At 45.9% G+C, this 23672-nt stretch overlaps 1 protein-coding gene across 5 annotated transcripts in view; it reads right to left on the bottom strand.

The window, feature by feature from the left end:
• The window catches only part of HERC2 (HECT and RLD domain containing E3 ubiquitin protein ligase 2), a 211689-nt gene continuing 188829 nt past the window's right edge, over positions 813-23672 (bottom strand). For all 5 annotated transcript variants that reach the window (XM_021075343.1, XM_021075345.1, XM_021075344.1 and 2 more), the window contains 14 exons: positions 19519-19696; positions 18844-19005; positions 16693-16784; positions 16352-16491; positions 12481-12668; positions 11667-11864; positions 9195-9278; positions 5714-5855; positions 5386-5580; positions 4664-4776; positions 3877-4067; positions 2900-3005; positions 2399-2611; positions 813-1773 (listed from right to left, as the gene is read on the bottom strand). In XM_021075343.1, the coding sequence (XP_020931002.1) occupies positions 1501-1773; positions 2399-2611; positions 2900-3005; positions 3877-4067; positions 4664-4776; positions 5386-5580; positions 5714-5855; positions 9195-9278; positions 11667-11864; positions 12481-12668; positions 16352-16491; positions 16693-16784; positions 18844-19005; positions 19519-19696 (2275 nt within the window). In that variant the 3' untranslated portion in view covers positions 813-1500. The remainder of the gene's footprint in view (positions 1774-2398; positions 2612-2899; positions 3006-3876; positions 4068-4663; positions 4777-5385; positions 5581-5713; positions 5856-9194; positions 9279-11666; positions 11865-12480; positions 12669-16351; positions 16492-16692; positions 16785-18843; positions 19006-19518; positions 19697-23672) is intronic.

The raw sequence follows: 23672 nt of genomic DNA, 5'->3' as shown, positions 1-23672 counted from the left end.
GGGGACAATGCGGGCCTGAGTGTAGGTCATACCTGTCCTCACTCACCCTCCTGCTCTGGGTCATCAGAAGGGTAGTGAGACAGAGCCCCATACAACCCATGGTCCAACCCAAACACACACAGAGAAATAAATGTTTCTTGTGTGCTGCTGACTTTAGGAGTAGTTTGTTGTGCAGCTGACAACAAAAGGATGGTGATTAAAAAACAACTCGTGGCTTATGGAAATTTTAAGACAAGTTGAAAAAAGGGCTAATCTAGGTATTCACCAACTTGGGTCATGAATAATTTCTCAGAAAAAAATTCTGGGTCTTCTAATGCAACACATTGAATTGCCGAGGAAAGAAACAGTCTCCCAACATGAAACACTGGCTGTTGGCCTTGATCTGGTCCTGTTAACCCCAAGTTCTGGTGCACCAGGCCTGTCGGCCAATCTCCCTACTGTGGAGTCTCTGTCTTTCCCTTTGCAGAGCCCACCTCACATGTGACCCTGGAACAAGCAGCTCAAATCCTACCTGCTGGCTGGCCGGACCAGAAACACTCCCCTGCCCCCAGTGCCTGGGACAGGAACCAAGGTCGTACAGGTAGACAGAGTAGAGGACAGGGAAGGGACCCTGAAAGCTCTTGACCCCAGCCTATCCCCTGGAACTTTTCCAGGCTCCTGACGACCACCCCCCTTTGTCACTGGAGTGAGTTTGGCTTTTGCAACCAAAAAAGTCTAACTAAACAGGAATGGCTTTATTTAATGCTGAATCAAACACTAGTTTATTTTTGGTGGCAGGATATCCTCCAGTCTAACCAGATAAGAAAGATCAGTTTACAATTTTGTGACAGATGTTTATTTATAGGGAATTAAAATTTAGGCATATACATGACACAAACATTATATATAGTACTTTCCATGATAGAAGTTATGATACCACTCACAGAAAGGCTGAGACTCAAGTTACACACCGCAATATGCTAGAATGTGCACCTGGGGAGTGGGGGAGACTGATGGCCTTTTGGTTTGGTTTTGGTTTAAAAAACCTCTGGATGCATTCAAGTAATACTGATTAATGTTCAAAAAACTTTTAATAAACAAATTCTGAGTAAAGTTAATTGAAATATTTATAATACGATTTAATTGTTACACAGTATTTCCAATGTACAATCAAGACAATGCACAACACTTAAAAGGAAGGAAAAAAATCTATTGCACCCACAAGGAAAAAGCCTTTTTATTCATTTCGGACACGCTGCAATTCAGTCTTGATATAAACATTTACACGCTTCAGTAAATGTTTATTTAACATTTACACAGAAGTCCTATATGTAATGCAGCATCATGGGTGAGAGGACCCTTCTGAGTCTCCACGTGCAAGGCTAACTCTCCGATCATGATCCCACACATCAGAAGACTAACCTTCTCACGGCACATGGCGCGCCCCTGCTCTCTAAACTGCAGCACTTGGCCTCCTCGCTCAGGCTCGTGGAGTCTTGTGCTGGATGGCATTTCGCCACCTCAGTGTCCTGTTAAATAATCCTGTGTAGAGTCTGAAGCAAAGGAATCCACATCCTCGTTCTCCGAGTCGTCACTGCTGTCATCAGCAGCTGGCTCTCCTGTGAGGGCTATGCGAGCATAATCATCTGTGTCTATCGACTTGCAAAAGTGGATGGCATATTTCAGCTTCTCCTCCAGCACCTGCTTACAGGAATACCTGGGCAACTTCAGCAAAAAGAAGCAGGTGTAGGACTCAGGAAGGAAGTGGTCAGGAGGGTTGTACTTATCCAACACCTGTTGATGAGAAATGTTAAACAGAGACTATGTACAAGGACAGATAAAACTGTATTCTATTTTATTATATTCATTATGTACATTTATTACACTCATTCACATAAAGCATCATATTTTTGGCTAAGAATAACAAAATACCAGAAAACATAAAATCTAGTCAACTTTAGAAATAAAAAGGTGTGACACATTAATTCCTAGGACTTTAGTAAAAAACAAACAAAAAATGGTAACTGGGAGTTGCTGTTGTGGCGCAGCAGAAAAGAATCTGACTAGTATCCATGAGGATGCAGGTTTGAACCCTGGCCTTGCCTGGAGGTTGGGGATTTGGTGTTACCATGAGCTGTGGTATAGGCTGCAGATGCAGTTCAGATCTAGTTGCTATAGCTGATATAATAGCAATATATTCTGGTGGTGACAGATACATCTTTTAAAAGTAGGTAATGGTACCCAAGACCTGTAGTCATAAAATTCTGAGCTATCGGATCAAAGAAGTTAATGTTTTCATTTTTGTTTCCAGCAGAAAGGGAAACCACCTAACAGGAGGGTACAATGGCTTTTCCATCTGTGGCAGGGCTGGGGACAAGGAGCGCCCCTCGGCTGACCCCACAGCGTGTAGGAGCTGTACCTGAATGACGAAGTCTCTGCCCCGGAAGTCGGCGATGGTCCTGGGCAGCCTCGTGCGGCCCCACACAAAGCGGAGGAAGAGGGAGCGCTCAGTGTTGGAGAAGGACTCCATCACCTCCCAGAACCACTGGATCAGGGACGCAGAGGGCTCCACCCCTTTGTATGTCGCCACCGACTTTAAAAGGTGCAGAGGGATATCTGGGCTGCCACACACCTGTGAAGGGACATGCTTCACGTCAGCTCAGAGTCTACCACCCCTTTCTACCAGGGCCAGTGTGGGGAGGGTCAGCTGTGAGAGGCCCGAGGAGGGGAGGGGAGGCTGGAGAGGGAGGCAGGGAACACTTGCTGCCCAGGCATGTTTTACGTCATTCAAAAGGCATGAGCATGCATGCCTCAGCCCTCCAAGTGCAAGATTTAACTAAGGGGTTAACTGGTGACCCCAATTCAGTGGATCACTATGAACAGGGCAGTTCCCAGTGGCAGCACACAGGGGTCAGCATACCATCGTCTCCAACTCGTATCCAGTAAACAGAGAAAGAAGGGGGACGGGCACGACTCGAGCCATCCCCTCCCGAACAGCAGCCACCTGCTCATCAAATTCATGGAGCCTGAAAGAAAACACTCACTTTGTGTTTCTCCCTCTGATGATGTAGATCTTGTTCTGCTCATATCTGGCCTCTGCACAGATGAGCAAACTGTGTGCTTTGCAGAGTGTCTGAGCTTTGCACAGACTGAGGCCATCAGCTGCACAAGGAGATAACTGCAAAAACTAGCTACAAGCTATGCATGTTTCAAGACACAATTCTCAACCCTTCCCTCCACCCCAGGAAGGAGCCAGAAGTAGAGAGGCAAAAATCAGAGGGCCAGGCCCCATGACACCTACAGTAAGTGAAAAGCAGATGCTGTGTCCAGGGTCCTCATAACTCGTGAGCCAGGGCACCAGGCGGAAATAGACACAGGTGGACAGCACAGGACAACTGCCAAGACACCCTCAGCCAGAGCCCAGCAAGCAAAGCCCAACCAACGTGCGCAGAGTCTCATCCCAACACCCCCCGAGGACCAGGCTGAGTGGACTGGGGACACTGGGTAGAGGTCACAAGGGGCACTGCTGGTCTGCCATACAACCACCACAGATGAAAGACAGCGAGAGGGCCAAGTGAGGGGCAGAGACCACCTGGACACAGCACTCTCCCATAAGATGTGGCACACAAAGGCCCTGTGACCTATTGTCTGTCACACAAAGGCTGGGACAGTCACCACACAGGGGATTTTTCACCTTGGAATTCAAGTCAGAGCCAGGAATCTCAGATGAGAGTAGTAAGTACTCTGACCCTGATCCCAAAGTAAGCTTTGATGGCTATAGATCAACAATTGCTGGAGCCAAGTTCATTAAATTTTACTTGTGGAAAAAAAGCAGCCACACACACAAACCAATTTCTGGTAGTGAGCTGAAACACTGGAGGGCAGATGACCACGCACCTGTAGTTTATTGCAAGCCGGACGTACTCGGCACGGTTGTCCAGGGTGATGTGCGTGTACTTGGAGCTCAGCTGGATGTCCTGGCCGCTGGCGCTTGGCACCGTGAAGGGCAGGCTCATGGCCTCAAACTCCTCTGAGGTGGCTTCGTTGTCACGGATGTACATGAGCCCAGGGATAAAATCTTTATCCACCTTTCGAGGGCAGAGGGAGTCCGTGTGTTGAGTCAGGGCTGTTCCCACACCCCAGCTCACACCCAGCACAGCCATGCGGGGCACATGGCAAGGCTCCAAGTACACCACTCGTGCCAGGAAATTAAAGAGGAACGGCAGGGGAAGCATTTCGCCCAAGAAGCTGAAGAAAAGACTTTGTAACAAGGAAGTCCTTCAAACCATCTGCTTAGAGAGCAGCAGGTACTGGTCAGGAGTCCCGCCTGCACGCATGGCACCAAGGGAACCGCGCACAGAGAGGTCCCGCGAGCCTCAGCCACCCCGCAGCTGTCCAGGGGCCCAGCTGTGCCACAGGAAAGACGATGAGCTTTCTTATCTGATGAAACTACAAGTGGATAAAGCCCCTAAGGCAGATGGTCTATCAAGTTCTAGAAGCAGACCGACCTTGTACCCACACCCTCTCTCTACCATTAGAAGGAGGCCCACAGCCAGCAGCCTGACCACCTGTGAGCATGTCAGAACCTCAGGACAGACTGAGGCTCTTACCTGGACACCCAACAAGCTCTGTGCTGGTCACACAAGATAGCACTTTTCTCTGCCCCCTCCCTCATGGACGGTACCTCACTGAGGTCTGCGATGGTGAGGCTCATCCCAGCCAGCTGCTTCCAGACAGGCTCGGCAAGGTTCAGACTCAGGGGACTCCCAGTCCGGATGGCGATGCCCAGCAACACACCTGCTCATCCAAAGCACAAGAGACAGGAGATACTCGCGACTGATGACAAGACACCTGGTCACTTCGACAACATGGTGGAGACTAATTCTCCTAGGCTTAGTCCCGTCCTTAAAACCTTGTCCTACTCTAAATTTACTGCTTCTTTCTGCCCCCTATGGGCTATGTCTGTAACTTTTCTGCTCTTTCCACCAACAGCTGTGGCCACACTCATTCCTCTGATGGCAAAGTAAACAACTGGAGCTTCTCAAGGAAGGTGGGTGCAGTGCCTGGAGAGGTGCAAGCAGTGCCCGAAGTGACAGACACAGACCTTCAATGGAAAGGTGGGAGGGACTGGCCAAATCTCAGGATCACCTAAGATCTGATCTCAAGCTGCAGAGACATTCAAGATACAAAAACATGGTATGCAGATCCTCTGAGAGCCAAAGACACCTCCTGCTCCTAGCATACAGCTGTTAATGGGCTGACTTGCATGTCCCAGCAGCTACACTGAGAAGGCTGAGAACAGATATTTAAAATATCTACCTCCACCCCCAAGACAGAGCAGCCATTAAGCTAATGGCATACACAGCCGCACGACTGCAACACAGCACACACACACAAGAGGCCTACCCAGGAAGCGGAACATGTTGGTGTGCACAGGTGCCCTGGCAGCCGGGCTGAACAGGTAACAGTCACGGTTGGCCCCCGACTCGTCCCTCCCATTGGGCGTCACAATCAGAAGTGGGGTAAGTCCATTCTGCAGCTCTTCACAGATCTCGGCTATGGACTCGCTGTAGCCACCACCACAGTCATCCACAGATTCACCTGGAAGGAAAGCAGGGTTGGCAGCTCACGGTCACAGTATAAGAGCCCTACAGGAAGCGGCTGGGGGCCCCTGGGTTCTCCTTGCGCAGCCCATCCCAGCACTGCCCCTCAGTGCCTGCAAGCTCTCTCTCACCCACGAATTTGACCTTCCAGACACGGTGCGGGAGGAGGAGGCTGTCAGGACTGAAGGAACTCATCTTAGCACACATCTGCCCAAAGACAGACTTGGTCCCATCGGGGCCCGCCAGGCCGCCCTTACTCCTTGAACGCTTGACCTAGAGAGATAGAGAAAAAATACAGAACAGGGGCCACAGCAGAAAGTGCACACATGCTACCTTCAGCAGCTGACTGGCACTGCAGCTCATCACCCGTTCTATTACCCTCACCTGCTGTGTCCAGGTCACAGGGAGAGAAAAGGGGGTCCCTGCAGACAATAAGCAGCACTTGCGCATGTGGCGCTGCCTCTACCTCAGGCCACTGTGAGAACCCAGCAGACCCAAGTACAACCCCTGAGCACAGCTGTGCAAGTGCCAAGGGCTGCTGGACCTCCTGAGACAGACCTGTGTCCTTGCTTCCTCCCCCACACCTGCCAAGGACCCCAAAAACCAGCCTTGAGTTCCCTCTCTCTCCCTCAACACAGACTGCTGCCTGGCCAGCTGTGCTGATGGGGCCAGGGCCACTTGCCAGCACATGCAGCATGTCAGGATGGGTGAGGGCTAAGCAAACAGACCCTCAAGATATCAGAAACCACAGGGAGAGCTGTGAGCAGCCCTGGTGGACGGTCACTGCAGCCTGGTTCATCCTCACGCTCGGTAACCATGAAGAGGAGGACAGGAGCTCTGAGGACACCTCTGAGCAGACTGTGAGCAGTGGGTGTGTGTGTCACACCAAGTGGCTCTGGGACTAAACCCAGGTACACTATCCGGGCCAGAACAGAATCTTACTCCCCCCTTTCCTCACCTGACAGATCCTACTCAGCCCCTGGGGTCACTCTGTCTCCCCCATGTACGATTGCTTATCCCACCCATGTTTCTCATCATAAGTTAAGATTCCCCGACAGATCAGAAAAATAGCCTTTGAGGGCCTCACTCGGTGTGGACTCAGTAACCATGCAGTGGGCAGCAAAGGCTGTGCTTTGGAATCGCCCAGGAAGCTCAGTGTGAAATGTTGGCAAAGTGAGAAGTTAAAGAAAAAAATGATTGTAAGAATGTACTTTTATAAGTTGGTTCTCTTGGCTAAACTCTTGCCATCCTTAACTTCTTTGTGAGTTCTAGGTTGAGTTCTAGCTATTTCTCCTTACCATTACCATTCTCAAGACTAAAAATATAAGAACAATGGCAATAACAACAATAGCTTTCTGTGGAATGAGTTTTCCTCTGCGCCACACATTCAGCTGCATGTTCTCCTATGTTGTTTCATGTAGCCTTATAGCAGCTCTCTAAAGTGCATCATACCCAGGGGAGAGTGAGCTACAGAGAGGAAGAGGGGAAAGAGGGGTGTGCTACTACGTGGGGGGAATGGCAGAGACCCGCCTCCCCCGTGGAAGGTCATATCATCTCTGCTGACAGTGCCAAGTAACACAGCCTGATGCTCTCTGCTGCTATAAAGGAACATGGCTGTGAATACAGCTGGGACACCAAAAGGACAGGCCCGTGTGTACCTGACACCTCTGGACAGCAGGCATATAAGCAATTTGTCTTTAATTTGAATTTTTAAAATTTTCAGAAATGAACATACATTATCTGCAATAAATTTAACATTTTTAATGTATTGATTTTCAGATCCTATTATGAAACTAAATCAAATTCAAACACAGAAAAGCCATCCATGAACTTGGGGTACTTTTAGTGTGTCTACAGCACATTCCACAGACAATAAGCAAGTGTCTCCAAGGGCGTCCCCAGAAGAGAAGGCTGAGGCTCTGGACAGCACAGGGAAGAGGGGGCTGCTAGTGTCTGTGCTCAACCTGGATTCACAGAATGCCCCCCACCACTCTGCTCTATTTTATTTCCATCTTTTTGGAGGCCTTCCTAACTTTAAAGTGGGGATGAAACCCTGAACTGAAGGGAAGCTAGCACTGGGCACCTGAGGGCTGCTGGGTGGCCTGGAGCAGCCCCTCCAATGTCAATGTGCACAGTATGCTGCCTTGAGGGCTGTTTACGTGCCTTTAAAAAAATGTAAGATATAAAAGTGTTCATTTTCTTACCCATGCTGTTCTTGCAGACATGCAATGAACATTTTCATAATTCAATTGTGCTAGGGATGTAAAGGTGAGAAAGAAAGGGGTACTGAGCACCCGATGACTAGAAAATGTGCCTGGTATGGTTTCCAGGTCACCCAGGTCCCCTGAGGCCTGAGGCCCTGGGGTTGGACACTCAGGTCGGCCACGGCCCGACATGGTGCCTGTGCATGCCTGAGGCAGCTTATGATCCAGGAACACCCAGCTGGCTGAACTCAATGATCTGTAGCCATCAGCTTTTCTCACTTACACACTTTAGTATGTATGAACTGATAATGTAGTGCAAACCAAACGATCTTCCAGGGTGGGGAAATAAAAGCTTTTTTATGAGCCTAATTAAACAGCCCATTTGTTTGGAAATGGGCTGACTGACCTCCAGCTTCACATTAAACACTGTGACGTTGGTGCAGGAACCACTTCCATCAGCGCAGTCACATGTGTTCTCCAACAAAGGACAAGAGTTTGATAGCCTAATTAAAAATGCCCCCAAGACCAACTCTGGAAACATTTCTAGTCATATAACCAACATCAGGGTAAAAATCATGTGTTAATACAAAGGTTTAGGAACAAAGCATTTGTTCTTCACAGCTCTATTTCTGCTCTAAGAGGAGGAGCCGAATTCTTTATGTGGTAAATACCAAGTGCACACAATGTCAGCATTGGCACTAGGGTTCCTCTCGTTTTAATTAATTTTTTTTAACTCTAAAAGCTTATAAACATTTGGCAGCAGTATAAATTCAGAGATGGCCTACTTTTCATTTCTTTGATCACCACTATGACACAGTGTCGGCATCTGTGATTCTGGACAGTTAAATGGGCAAGGTTAAGCCATCAGAGGTGGAGGGTGTGGGCTGGTGGGAACAGGGAACCCACTCTGCATCTTAGAACCTGGCCCAAGGGGGTGACTGATGACACACAGAGGGAGCTGTGCCAGCTGGCCCTGCTGACCCAGAAAGGCAGGCACAGCGGAAAAACCAACATGGGCAGCTGAGGAGCATAAACGGTCCTGTAGTCCTACTCCATGGGACAGAGAGGTGCTTACAGTGTATTAAGGAGTAGAAGAGCAGACACAAGAGCGTCACCCAGTTCGGGTTGTAACAAACATACACATGCCCCCTCCCCACTCGCCACAGCCCCCAAATATTAGCAGCAGTTATCACTGCTGTTGTGGAAATACAGATCATTTTTATTTTTCCTTTTTGATTATCTGGATTTGTGCTTCTGGGTTGTCTGAAATAAGTCCTTCTTTCTGCTCTATAGAAAACAATTTACATTGCCAAGCACCACAGGATACCCCACACATGTGATCCCTTGCTCTCTAACTCAACCAAGAAGCCAGCACATCTAAGAACAAAGGACCACCTCCACTTGTTACCTGGATCCGGTTCAACTCCACCACAGGACCATGCTGGCGATCTCGCACCATAGTTGCTTGCACTACTTTCCGGAAAGCTGCCTCCTAAAACATGACAGAAAATTTAGTGTGATACAGAAAGCACTATCCATAGATAATTCACATCATATTTTTGTTTAAAATCTTCTATTCCTCCATATCTTATTTTCTTAAGAGCAAAAAAGAAAAAAATAAAAAGAAGGAAAACTCCCTTTTCCAGGTCATAAGGCAGTCCAGGGGAACAGCCTAGCATCCATATACCAGTCCATGCCAAGGCTCAGGTGGCCAGCAGGGCCTGCTGTCTGGAGGCAGAAGGCAGCCAGCAGCACTCAAGGGACACAGAGGAGGGAGGGCCAGCACCTGGGGAGCACTGCTCTGACACAGGTCTCAGGCCAGGCTCTAAGGATCAACTAGAAAACCAAGGTTTCCCAGCCAAACCACAGTCCAGCAGTGGCAGGACTAAGGCCATAACTATACCTCAGAACTGCTGCCCTGGAAGAGGTACCAGCCACAAAGCAGCAGCAGGGCCAGGAAGCCTCTGGGAGTAGGCCAGGGTTGGGGTGGGGATGGGGAGACCAGTGAGGGAGGAACACATTGGCACCATGCACTAAAAGAAACCCAGAATGCCCAGGGTGAAGATGTTGAGGATTGGGGGAAGGGAGCAGGGCCCAATGTCACCCAGGGACAGGCAGGCTGGCCACACCAGTATGGACCTGGGTGCAGGGAGCATGCGGGCGCACATATGTGAAGGTGGGAGGAGACTCCAGTGACACTCAAAGGAGGCAAAAACTGTGGCGAGATCCTCAGGGCCCAGCCAAGTGGACAGCCCTGCCCTCTCCTGGAGAAAGGGTGGCTGGGGGGAGGTGTAGGGTCAGGCACAGCAGGGTCTGGATCCCACTCCTAGGTCAGGCCTGAGAACTCCAGCCTGTGAAGGCAGGAAAGGCAGGGGTGCTCCATCGGCACAGAGACCATCCCATACAGGGACCACAGAGCCGCCCCACCGCTGCTAGGTGTGCAGGAGAAATCCCACTCTCCTGCACACCTACCAGCTACTCCTGCCCTCTGCCCTGCTCTCCTGATGTTCAGCCTTCTGCCCTACGAGGAGAGGCTTTTTTTCTTTTACTGCTTATTGTCACCTCCACTTTGATGGATTAACAAAAATGGTGAAAGAAATCAAATTTGCTCCTTTTCAGTATTGAAAAATGGTTGAAGTAATAATGGATTTTACCTGCCCACAATTTTTTCCTGCTCCCCATCATCAGAGGCATCTTACCATCAGCACAATCCTCATCACTGTCTATATGTCTCTAAGCCACACAAAAATAACATGTGTGCACTAGTAGCTAAGTATTTTAGGGAATAAAGCCGATCCTGAAAAAAATCTGTTTTGACAGTATTCCAAAACATCTAAATTTTATTATCATTAAGAATAGACCATGATCTTAGATAACAAGTAGACGTCACAGATTCTTCAAGATTAGGATTTCTTCTATACAGATAGATATTCCCCCTACTCTGCAATGATTGAACCTCACCTAGAACATCCTGTCAAGCTGCTTGTCAGAAACTTGATGACTTTCAATAATGGGAAACCCCCACCTCCTAAATCAGGCATTCGGTTTCTAGAAAGCTCAAATTATTGCCAAGGTCAATGGGTCAAAGCTCAAATTATTGCCAAGGTCAAAGTTGTCTGGCAACTTTGAGAAGCCCTCACTTATAATTCTTTTCAGAGCCTATTAAACCACCCTTTGATTAGGAATTTCTACATATTCTGGTACAGAACTTCTGTCTAAGTAATTTGTAACTTCTGGGCTCCTCTGCTGGACATCCCTGGGGAAGAAATGATATCGTTATTTTCCTTCCTGTTGCCAGTGGGGATTTTCCATAAAGCCTCAAGGCAAAGAGAACTGCAAGAAGGGAAGCTTCATTTTTCGAACCCCTTCTAGAGAGGTGGGAGACAGATTACAAGGGGAAAATGCAGTTATTCATTTTTCATGTAAGAGATTTTTGTCTCTGTCACGGATGCATTCTAAGTACCCAGAACAGAGCTTGGCACAAAGGAGATGTTCACTGAACATCTGCTGAATGAGATGTACCAAATACATTCCCAGTTTAGGAATTTTTGTTGGATGGATTAAAATTTACTGAAGAGGAGTTCCCGTCTGGCTCAGCAGTAACAAACCCAACTAGTATCCATGAAGATGTGGGTCTGATCCCTGGCCCCACTCAGTAGGTTAAGGATCTGTCGTTGCCATGAGCTGTGGTGTAGGTCGCAGACGTGGGTCTGATCCTGTGTTGCTGTGGTGTAGGCTAGTAGCTGCAGCTCCAATTTGACCCCTAGCTTGGGAACTTCCATAGGTTGCAGGTGCAGCCCCAAAAAGCAAATAAATAAATAATAATAAAATTTATTGAAGATACCAATTTCACCTATAGTAAAAAGTACTAGCAGAATACCTTTCCCTGGGATATCAGAATTCCTCGCAGAGTGTCAAATCCCACAGAGGGCCCGAGGCCAGTTTCATCAAGAGAGCCCTCCAGATCAAACATGGGGATGCAGGGGCAGAAGAGCTCTGAGATGTGATGCAACAGCAGCAGCCGGTTCCGCAGCGCTATGATGGGGATCTCCTGCAGGTGATTGTACTCCATGGGTACCTGCAACATGGAAACTGCCTTAGGTCAGTGGAGGTAAACACAGATAAGCTACAATCTAGTAGAGGGGTTCTGAAAATACTGTTTTCAAAAACAGAGAAGCACTATGACTTCTGAGTTTGTTTTGAAAAACTGTTTTTATTTTTTATTTTCTTTTTTTCTGACCATACCAGTGGCCTGCATAAGTTGCTGGGCCAAGGACTGAATCCGACCTGTAGCAGTGACAAGTCTAACCACTAGGCTACCAAAGAACTCCAGCCTTGCTATTTTTAAAATATTCCAGCCAGTTTTCCTGAGCCACGAAACCCAAATCAAGGAGAATACTAAAAAAAACTAGCTGAAAATGTGTGGCCTGTAATATCAAAAACGTTTTGTATAGTTTATAAGATTGTGAATAAATGTGATACACTGATATATACGAATGTTGGCTGGTGTGAATATTAAGGTTCTTAAAGACACTGTTTTCATCATTATGAACCTAAATTATTTTCAGTAGAATGCCTCTGTAAATATGTAAGGGGAGAATGAAGTGTGTGTGTACCTGCCCATGCATAGTTCCATACAGAGATCATAATTCCGTTACTGCACATGCCACCCACTTGGCCCAAGCAGCACTGACCTGTGCAGGGAGCTTCCCGGCGCTGGCGGGCTTGCTGGTTGACCAGGCGAGAGTGTGTGCTGAGCCACAGGCCACACGGTTGACCTTCTTACCCTGAAGGGCAGCTACCAACCGAGGCCTCTGGATGGCATTTGTTGTTCCATCTCCCAGTTGTCCCTCATCATTGTCACCCCACGTATAAACTTCACCTAATGCAACACATTGAGAACAAGAACTTGTATACTAGGACCAATGAACGCACAGCCACCACCGTCTTCCCATATACAGTCTTCACTACCGTCCAGTTGGGTGCTGGCAGTCATCTGTATGAATGTTAACCTCATGATGACCCAGACATCTGTAATCACAGTAGACGCAGCTGGGGACTCAATAGCTTCTGCTGGACAACATGCATTTTCCAAAAGTGTCTGTTCACAGAATTAAGCACTTAACTAGAGCAATTCTTTTCTTTTCTTTGTTTTTGTCTTTTTAGGGCCACACCATGGCATATGGAAGTTCCCAGGCTAGAGGTTGAATGAGAGGTGTAGCTGCCGTCCTAAGCCACAGCCCCAGCAACGTGAGCTCCAAGCCACATCTGCAACCCATGCTGCAGCTCATAGCAATGCCAGATTCTTAACCCACTGAGGCCGGAATTGAATCTGCACCCTCATGGATACTAGTCGGGTTCATTACCACTGAGGCACCACGGGAAGTCCTATAACTAAAGAAATTCTTAATCAGAACAAATAAAATTAAAACAGAGGGTAAATCCTTGACAACTCAAATTGATTTTGCATGTTAAATGAAGAGGAATTCAGTTTTTAACTAGATAAAATCCATATTTTAAAGGAAAACTTAAAATAAATCCGTACTTTCCAACGGTTATTCCTATCCTAAACATGAGATTCATGGTAGCTGGGAATCATATTTTTCAAGTAATGTGCTAAATCCCAACTGTGAAACTTCACCATAGGCTAAGAGTGGTGACTAGACTAGAAATGAGTTAATCTTTGGACACATCACAAGCCTTGCCAAATCCCTAAGACTCCCCAGGGTGCCATGCAGCCATAAGCATCACTCTGTGAAGTATAAGGCCTGCAGGATCGAGGGCAGTGTGCTTGTGTCCTGCCCCTTCCTGCTCTGGACCACTCCCTGGGTAGGTGTCAGAGTCCGAGCAAAGGGAAGAGAGTATCTCAGAAGAGGCACAGCTAGCTACGGGGAATCAGAGTGCACAGATGACAAACACTTCTACACAGCAGCTGTTCCAGTGTGGGAAATTGGCCAGAGCAGGGAGACCAGTACACCCATGTTTGTTGGGGGTGAGGGTGGGGGGTGTCCAAAGTGGGCAGTTACAGCCCAAGTTGGGGGAGGATCCACTCAGGGGAAAAGGCAAAGGTGAGGATGGGACACCAGTCACAACAGGAGAGGGAGTGAATCTCTACATTAAGGGACCCAGGTTTCTCATTCAAAGAGAAAAGAGTTCTCTTTGGCATGGAAGTATGGAAAGAAAGAAAACTAGAATGAACCTGGGGTCCAGAACTGAAGTTTGGCATACTGGTGTGAGCAAGTGGTATTCAATGTACATATACACACAGAGAAATAAACGCAGATGTAATTTATGTACCATTTACACATATATTCCCTAGATTTGTCCACTGAGAAGGCCTGGGAACAGTGCGCCATTAGCAATGAGCACGCCTGCAGACTAAATCTTGTCTTTTTAAATCCTCTTCTCCTCCAAGGGTAACAGGGCTCCTTAGAGAAAGTCAATTCTAGGCTTGGGACATGGAGAGTCAAGAGTCATGGATAGGATGATATGTCTTACTATGCCAGAAAGCAAGGAAGTACTCACTGAATAATCAGGAGATGAAGCTAGACAAATAGGGCAGGATTTAAGTATCAAGGCTAAGTAACAGCAACAGCTTATCTCTAACTCAGTGAATAAATTAGGAAACCATGAATCTGACACAGATGAAAATAACAAAAAAATTAAATATTTGATGATAATAACATGTTCAATGAAAAAGGAATATTTATATACCTTTGAACACTGTCCTGAAAATACTTCTTAGTTACAAAGGAAGTTCACAGTGGAACAGCCTGACTACACCACCTTAATCAAATGACTGAGGTTGACACCATTAGTAACAGGACAAAGAGAAGTGCAGTTACCTGATGAATTAAGACTGAACTAGGAATGAGGGATAAATTAAGATCAAAGACAAGCAAAGGGAATCTACTGAGGAAATATCAGACAAACTCAAATTGAGAAATGTTCTACAAACTAACTAGACTGGAACCTTTATAAGCATCAAGGTCCAAAAAGCCCAAGAAGACTGAAGAAGACTGATGAGGATGACACCAAGGGGTGACGAAGGGCTGTCTCAGAACAGTGGAGACAAGAGCTCAGCAGCTGATGGAGCCAGTGTTGTGAGGGTCAAGGGGACCCAACAGCGTTACAAGAGTCAATGGGATGACGTCTGTGTTCTTTCTTTCTTTCTTGCCACGCCCATGGCATGTGGAAGCTCCCTGGCCAGGGACTGAACCTGTGGCAGTGGCAACGCTGGATCCTTAACCCAGTGCACCTTGAAAGAACTTCCTTCATAGTGTATTTGGCGACTGAAGGCCATGATGTGGTTAGACGCCCAGGGCACCTCTCTGTAGGACATAACATATTCAGATGCTCAGGGTGATGGGGCACCAGGGAATCACCCAATTATTCTCTAAGTGTGCTATATGTTTTCAAACTAAAAAAAAAAAGCAAATAAAAAGTGTGTTATAACTTCTTCAAGAACTGTATCAGCCCCACTACAGGCCATAAAAGTTGCTTATTCATATATGAAATTCATCCATCAAAACTAAAGATTCATGTATTCATATAATTTACCAAAGGCTTTTAAATGGAGCAAAATCTGGGGAATGGCAGTTTTCCAGTAGCTGCCCATACTCCCTGGCCCCTTTACACCACCTTCAATATCAGCAACGGCAACTTGAGACCCCCGCCTAATTGGAAAAACCTCTCTTCCCCTACTTCCATCACAGGTCTCTCACTGATCTTCCCCCTCTTTTTCTCCATTGAAGGGTCTATGACACTATACCAGGCCCACCTAATAATTCAGGCTATTTCCTTACTATGAAGTCAGCAGATTTGGCCATCTTAATTCCATCTGTAATTCACTTTTGCCACTGTCTTGGGGTTTCCAAGAGCAACCTCGGTTTTGATGATTCACTAGGAGAACTCTGGGGCTTGGCATATTATACTCAGAGCTACAATCCATTCCAGTGAGAGGACACAAAGCAAGATTAGCAAAGGAAAAAGGCACATGGGTGATGTCAGAGGGAGCCAGGAGTGAGCTTCCAAGGGTCCCTCCCAGTGGAGTTACATGGATAAACTTAGTTCTTCAGTAACATGTTGTGACCATTTCTGAGGTGCTCTCCACCAGGAAAGCTCATTAGAGACTCTGTGCCTGGGGTTTTCACAGGGGCAGGTCATGTAGCACCTCTGCCTGGCACATACTCAAGTTCTAGACTCCACAGAAGAAAGCAGGTTTCAGCAGAGACCACACTATTTGCAAACATATGAACAAGGTCTCTTTCAATTAGGGGATGATGGGAGCACTCCTGAAATCCAAGTTCCCAGAAGCCAGCCAAAGGCCAACCTTGTTAAGTGGGCCTTTCTAGGGACAGCAGGACCAGGGCTGCTCTGTTAGCTCTTCTCTGCACATTCATGAAACATTCACAGGTATTAAGACAAGGGGCTGAAGCTGATGAGGGCCAAAACCACAGACGTATCCCCTTCCCCCACCCATGTCTTAGAGCCACGCACAGTGGCCCTGAGCGGACCTCTCCAACCCAAAGGCCTCCAAACTACAACCTGGGGCCTCCCACCTACCGTCCTCAGTGCAGCACACACAGTGCAGGGAGCCGGTGGCAATGGCAATGACTTTCTTCCCCTGAAGCCCCTGGACCTGCCGAGGTCTTCTAACATGGTCGTCAGATCCGTGGCCCAGCCTGTGATAATCACCTTTGCCCCTATGCACAAGGAAATGTGGAACTGATGAAGGCAGGGTCATCTCATTTGCCACCCTGCCTCACCCTCCTGGAGCATACACGGTACTGCAGGACACAAATCACAGCCTACCACAGGAGTTACATTTCAATTATACAAAGCAAACATCACTTCAAATTACCAATCTGGTTTTACTGGGATTAAACAAACAGGACCTTGCTTACCAAGTATAAACAGCGCCAGACTTGGTCAGGGCAACAGAAAACTGGGATCCACATTCCACTTTAACCACTCCGAGGCCTGTAAGAGAATCGATCTAGAAGGGAAAACAGTCAATTAGACATTTAGTCAAGGTTTTTGCTGACTGCTACACCCATACAGAGCCTGAACTAAATCTAATAAAAAACTCTGAAAACACTTGTTCCTCTGTCAAGTACCGATTACAACTTAAAACCCTAGACCATGTGAGCCAGTATTCTCAGAAGGAACAGGAATACCTGGCTCTGAGGGCACACGGGCCACAGATGGCCAGGGGTCTATGCTGCCCCATGAGACCCGTCAAGTTAACACTGGAAATGAACATGTTACAGCTGAAGGCCTGTGACAGCTTCCCCAGAATTCACTCTCCCAGTTCCCTTTCTCTTGGTGGTGTGGTGGCCCCATTCTCCAGCAAGCCCTGCACTTTGTGTCCACCCTCCAGCCCTCCCCGATGCACAGGCCCCCAGGGGAGGAGCAGCAGGTAACAGGGTAAGGGTGGCCAAGAAGACCCAGGTTCTGGCCTTAGACGCTCCCTAGCCATTTGCCCAGATTAATCCAATTAAACACAACGCTGATCATGCCATACTGGAACTCACTTAAAGCCCTGCACACTCTCTGGTCCAGACCTCTCACAGCCAGCTCCTAGAGGGCTTGTTGGGATTCATTTTCCTAGCTGTCATCTTTCCTCACCCAGTGAACTGTACTAGTACCTGTGAATGTTTCCAGACTCAAACTCTCACATTTAATTTTAAATTTAAAATAAACACAACCTGATTCTCTTAATTTGTTTTCTTCTCACCCTACCCTTATCACGATGATATGACCGCCCTCCCCCACAATGCCCTGGAAGGTGCAACGCCTTTTGTCAAGAGCCTTCTTAGCATAAGAAAGACCACAGCAAATTTTCTAATAATGTGGAAACCATAAGTTACCCATAATGCAGTTAAAATACCATATACTTATAAGGGCAAGTAGTGATAAGGACAAGGAGGCAGCCCTAAGCCTCAGGGTTTCTGGAAGCACCTGCCAAGGACGCCTTAATAAGAGGGGTGTCTCCTTTTGGCCACAGTCCTGGGGCACAGAGACACAGGCGCTGTCTCCTTAGCCAGCGCCAGCCAAGGCCACTCTCCACAGTGATGGAAACGTGCTATGTCCACACTGCCCAGCACAGAAGCACAGACGGCTCTGAGCACATGAAATCTGGGCACTGGAGTGGGGAGTGAATGGTGATTTTACTTCCTCTTACTTGATTTAGGCCTAAACTTAAGTAGTCACATGTGGCCAGCGGCTACTGTTGTAGGCAGCACAGCTCGGCAGTCCCAGCTCAGGTGCTCCATCTGAGGGGCCTCTATTTCACACGTGTGGTCTCAAAGCCCCAGTAAGAGAGGATGCTGAGCAGAGACAGCTGCCAGTTTTCTTTCATAGCACTTAACAATCCTGAGTTCATAGCCAATCACTTCAGGTGAAGAGCCCTGCTGAGTTGTCCTACTGTAGGCCACTAGGTAGTCAGCATGTGACCTGCACACACCAGTCAACTTAACTTCTGCCAACTACCCGTTCATGAAGGCAAAACAGTCAGGATCACACTGTAAAACCACCCAGAGCTGCTCAGCTCCAGTGGAGAAAAGCAACCTGACCCTGAAGCCAGGCCAGCAGCCTCTTCTCTTGGCCTCTCACAGGATGTCCACCTCACAGCCTCTGGCTAAGCCAGGTGCAGCCCTTCAGCCAAACCTAGCACAGTGCAGAGCTGCAGGCCTCTATAAATTGAAGAGGGTGAATGAGTTGTCAGCCTTTTCCTCAGAAAGGTCTAAAGGGTAAATAAAACCACAGACTGTGTGGTGTCCCACTGATCAGAGACATTTCCCAAGAAAGCACAAATAGCACTTAAGTGTCTTTATGCCTCTGGACCTATCACTCACTTGTCATCCAATTACCCATTATACCTTCCTCGAGGACATTAAAGATGAAGTTAGACTACTCCCAAGAAGCACACGATGTGGAACAGGGCATGAGCCCAGTAGGGCCCTGGGCACGTGCACCATGGATGGTGCCCGTGAGCAGCCTGAGCTCCAAAAAGACCCCACACCCGAGGGCCCCGGGAGTGTCAAGAGAAATACCTTCATGGGCACTTTGCAGCCATCGCTGCCTCCCCTGCCCAGTTTGCCATAGTCCCCGTCCCCCCAGGACCAGACAGTATCGTCGTCTGTGAGGCAGAGGGTCTGGGCGTCCCCACTGCCACAGGCAACATCGACCACGCGGTGACCCTGCAGCGCGTCCACCTGCAGAGAAGAGAGACACTGAGGTTATTTGACCACAGCAGGAAGGAGGGTCTCCCCCAGAGAGGCTAAAGTCCTGGGGAGTTTGTGTGGGGGGGCGGGGGTTAGGGGGTGGGGGGAATGCCTGTTTTAAATCTTTCTTACTAATCCTGTTAGACAATACGGAAGACACCCTCAGCGATGTGAACAAGCACCTCAGCTGCAGGAGGCAGATCTCGGCGTCCAGTGCCAGGCCTGCCACACAGCAGGCCAACACAGCAGGCCTTCCAGAAGACAAAGCCTCTAGCTGGACACCAAATAATATTTACTAGTGTAGATAAAAGGGCATTTCAAATTCCATCCTGTTTCAATGACCCATGGAATACATACTAAGATGGTTTTTATTCCTGCCAACAACAAAACTGTTAACTCCGAAACTAAAAAGAATCCAGAACAGGAAGCACTTTTGATTTTTAAAAAATATAATGACAATGGCAAGCCGCCCCACCAGGCCTTCCAAGCCCAGCTCCTCCTCACCAGCTTTGGCTTTAACTGGTCCTCACTGTCACTGTGCCCCAGGCGGCCGTACCGGCCTTTGCCCCACGTGTAGAGGTCCCCAGCAGCGGTGACACAGGCACTGTGGGCTCCACCAGCAGCAACATCAACCACCTCAATTCCTCTCAGAGACTCAATGACACGAGGACGGTCACAAGGACTGCAAAAAAGGTCACCAAATACAATCAAAAAGTTTAATTCTTAAATTTTTTTTGGCCACCCTGTGGCAAATGGAGCTCCCAGGCCAGAGGTCAGATCCAAGCCACAGCCTCTAAGCCGAAGCTGGATCCTTAACTTACTGCTGCCAGACCAGGGATTGAACCCACATCCCAGCTATCCCAAATGCTACTCATCTGGTTGTGCCACAGCGGGAGGTCCTAATTCTTAAATATTTTTAAATTATTAATATTAAGCTTCTGGCTTGCTGCTCACTCATTCAGTGTACACTTCTCAATCTACATCCTCCAAGTCAAGTGTTAAATCAATCAGGAAGAATCGTTCAGAACTGAACTCGAAATTACATAATTCCCTACCATCTCCTTTATACAAGCTGCAGGGGCTGGAAGACTACTACTTACAAATGGGTCAAGTCTGGCCTGTTTTTGTAAGGCCAGTGATCTGAGAATGCATTTTACATTTTTTAAGGACTGTAAAACAAACAAACACACACCTTGAAAGGGAGTTCCCACTGTGGTGAAATAAGACTGGCAGCATATTGGGAGTGCTGGGATGTGGGTTTGATCCCTAGCCTAGCACAATGGGTTAAAGATCTAGCATTGCCGCAGCTGCAGCTTGGGTCACAGCATCGGCTCGGATCTGATACCTGGCCAAGGACTCCATGTGCCAGGGGCGGCCAAAAAAGAAAAAACAAAAAACAAAAAACACAAAAGAAGCGTATACAACAAAAGCTGTATGTGGCTGGCCTAAAATATTATTACCTCTGGCCTTTTAGAGAAACACATTGTCTGCCCTTGCTATAAATCAACTTTTTATTTAAGGAGTTTTCTGGTACGAATGTCAACCAGTCTATGCTGTGGCAAGCACTGAAAACAAACTTCTTACTATTGCGTTTTCAGAGTTCTTTATAATAACTTTGGATATAAGACCTCAGTCAGATATATGACAACAAATAAGCTTCCCCAGTCTATATCACGTCCTTTTCATCTCTTCAAAGTGTCTTTCAAAGAGAAGTTCATGATTTTTACAAAGTCCAATTTACCCTATTTTTCTTTACTGGATTGTGCTTTTGGGGTTCTGTCTAAAAATCTTTGTCTGACCTTAGGTCACAAAAATTCCCTCTCATGTTTCTGTCTAGAAGTTTTCAGTTTTAGGTTTTAGATTTATGACTACGAATCATTTTGAGTTAATTTTTGATAATGGTGCAGGATAAGAATTTAGGTTCAAAGATTAAGGTGTTCCCTTAGGCAAGGCTGAATCTTTCAACTTCTGATATTTGGAATTTAGGCTGCAGTCCGAGGTTTGGGGTGGATCACTGAGTGTGCAGCATAGTCCATGAATTTAATCAGACTGGAAGAGAAGAGTAGCCACTTGGTCCAGCTGGAAGTAGATGAAGTCTTTGGCTTAATTTTGGACATTAATGGTGCAAAATAAGAATATAAGTTCACTGCCTGTCATATGGTTATCCAATTGTTCATAACCATTTGCTGAAAAGACTATCTTTTCTCCAATAAATTGTCTTTGCACTTTTATAAATCATTCATTGCAAATTGTGAGAGAGAAATCAAGTTTCATTTTTCCATATTCGTTGTGTCAGTATTTATGAGCACATTTTTGGACTTCTATCTTATTCTGCTCCACTGGTATATTTCTTTTACACCAATACCACAATGTCTTACTTTATCTTTAAAACGAGACTTGAAGTTAGGGAGTGTCAGTTTTCCAACTCTGTTCTTCATTTTCAAAATTGTTTTGACTATTCCAGGTACTTTGCATTTCCACAAGAATTTTAATTTGGGAAAATTCAACAAATCAACAATATTGGAGTCTTTCAATCCATGACCACAGTATACTCCATAATTTTAGGACTTTTAAAATTGCTCTTAGCAGTATTTTAGTTTTTTTCTGCACATTTTCAATATCTTTGGGTCAAATTTATTTATTATTATTTCAATTTTAGGGGAGGATACCATAAACGGTATTTTTATATTTCAATTTTTGATGTATATGTATAAAGACATACAGTTGACTCTTTTGATGCAAAAATATTACTTTTATTTGCCTACAACTGGCCTTTATTTATTGATTTTCTATCTTGCAACCCTGCTAATCTTATTAATCCTAGTAGCGTTTTTGTAGATTCTACCATATTTTCCTACATAAATAATCATATAATATGTAAATGGACAGCTTTAATTCTCTGTCTAATCTGAAGTACTTTTATCTCTGCATGGTTGTACTACACTTGCTAAACCTGCAGCACAATGGTGAATACAAGCAGTGACAGCAGATGTCCTTGTCTTGTTCCTAGAGATAAAGTGTTCAGTCTGTCACCAGTAGGTACCATAACGTTAGCCCTAGGTTTAACAGAAACGGCCTTTTATCAAGTTAAGGAAATTCTCAGGAGTTCCCCTGTGATGCAGCAGGCTAAGGATCTGGCATTGCCGAAGCTGTGGCACCAGGGTTCAATCCCTGGCCCAGAAATTTCCACATGCTGGGTGCGGCAAAAAAAGTTAAGGAAGTTATCTTTCATTCTCAGATTGCTGAAGTTTTTTTTTTTTTTTTTAATCAGAAACAGATATTAGTTTGCCAAATGTTTTTCTGCCCTCCATCTACTGAAATAATCCATATGATTTTTGTTTTTTACATTGATCGATTTTCTAACGTTAAAATGATTAGTCAATTTCTGACATAAATGTCATTTGGCCATATTAAATTATCAATTTTACATAAATTTGTGGGTTCAATTTTTAATTATTATGAATTTTTACATCTACATTTGTGAAGGATATTGGTCTGTATTTTACTAATAACACTAGAGTCTGACTGTGATCTAAGAATAAAGCCATCTTCAAAAAAATGAATTAATTCCCTCAATTTTCTGAAACAGTTTGTGAAGAAGTGGTATTATTTGCTACATCTGTGGGAAATTCAATTTCTTAAACAGATCCAGGGCCATTCAATTTATCTTGTTTTTTCTGAGTGAGTGTTAAAGAATGTATATACTTTGAGGAATTTGTCCATTTCATCTAAAAAGTTGAATTTGATGGCATCAAGTTGTTTAATATACTTTTCTTTTCAGTAGCTGTACATTCTGTGGTGATGAAAACTCCCTCATTCCCAGTGTTGCTATTAATATGTGTATGTGTGTGTGTGTGTGTGTGTGTGTTTATACACATAGTTACAACAGTTTAGATGGAGGTTTATCAATTAAGCTGACTTTCTCAAAGAACCAACTTCTGTTTTCTTTTTCTCTATTTTCTATTTTCTACTTCTTGAAGTCTTGCTCTAATCTTTCTTAATTCCTTTATTCTTCTTACTCTGTCTTTCTTATTCTAGTTTCTTAAACTAGAAGCCAAAGTCATTATTTATAGACCATTTTGCTTTTATAAAAAGGCATTTCATGCTATAAATTTTCTTCTAAGTACTGATTTTGGTGGATCCCACACATTTATTTTTTGCTGCATCCAGAGCATGTGGAAGTTCCTGGGCCAGGGATGAACACAGGGGTACAAGTATCTTTTTCAATTATAGTTTTGTCTGGATACATGCCCAGGAGTAGGATTGCTGGATCATATGGTAATTATATGTTTAGTTTTCTGAGGTACCTCCATACTGTTTTCCATAGTGGTTGTACCAATTTACATTCCTACCAACAGTGAAGGAGGGTTCCCTTTTCTCCACATCCTCTCCAGCATTTGTTATTTGTAGACTTAATAATGATAGCCATTCTGACCGGTGTGAGGTGGTACATCATTGTAGTTTTGATTTTCATTTCTCTGATGATTAGTGATGTTGAGTATTTTTTCCATGTGTCTGTTGGCTGTCTACGTTTTCTTAGGAGAAATGTCTATTTAGGTTTTCAGCCCATTTTTCAATCAGGTTGTTTGATTTTTGCCGTTGAACTGCTGTTTGTTTTCTATTTGTCATATCTCTTTACTCCATTTCTTCTTTTTCTG

This window comes from Sus scrofa, chromosome 15, assembly GCF_000003025.6.
Source record: "Sus scrofa isolate TJ Tabasco breed Duroc chromosome 15, Sscrofa11.1, whole genome shotgun sequence".
NCBI classification, from domain to species: domain Eukaryota; kingdom Metazoa; phylum Chordata; class Mammalia; order Artiodactyla; family Suidae; genus Sus; species Sus scrofa.
This window is presented reverse-complemented; position numbering and strand designations above follow the sequence as displayed.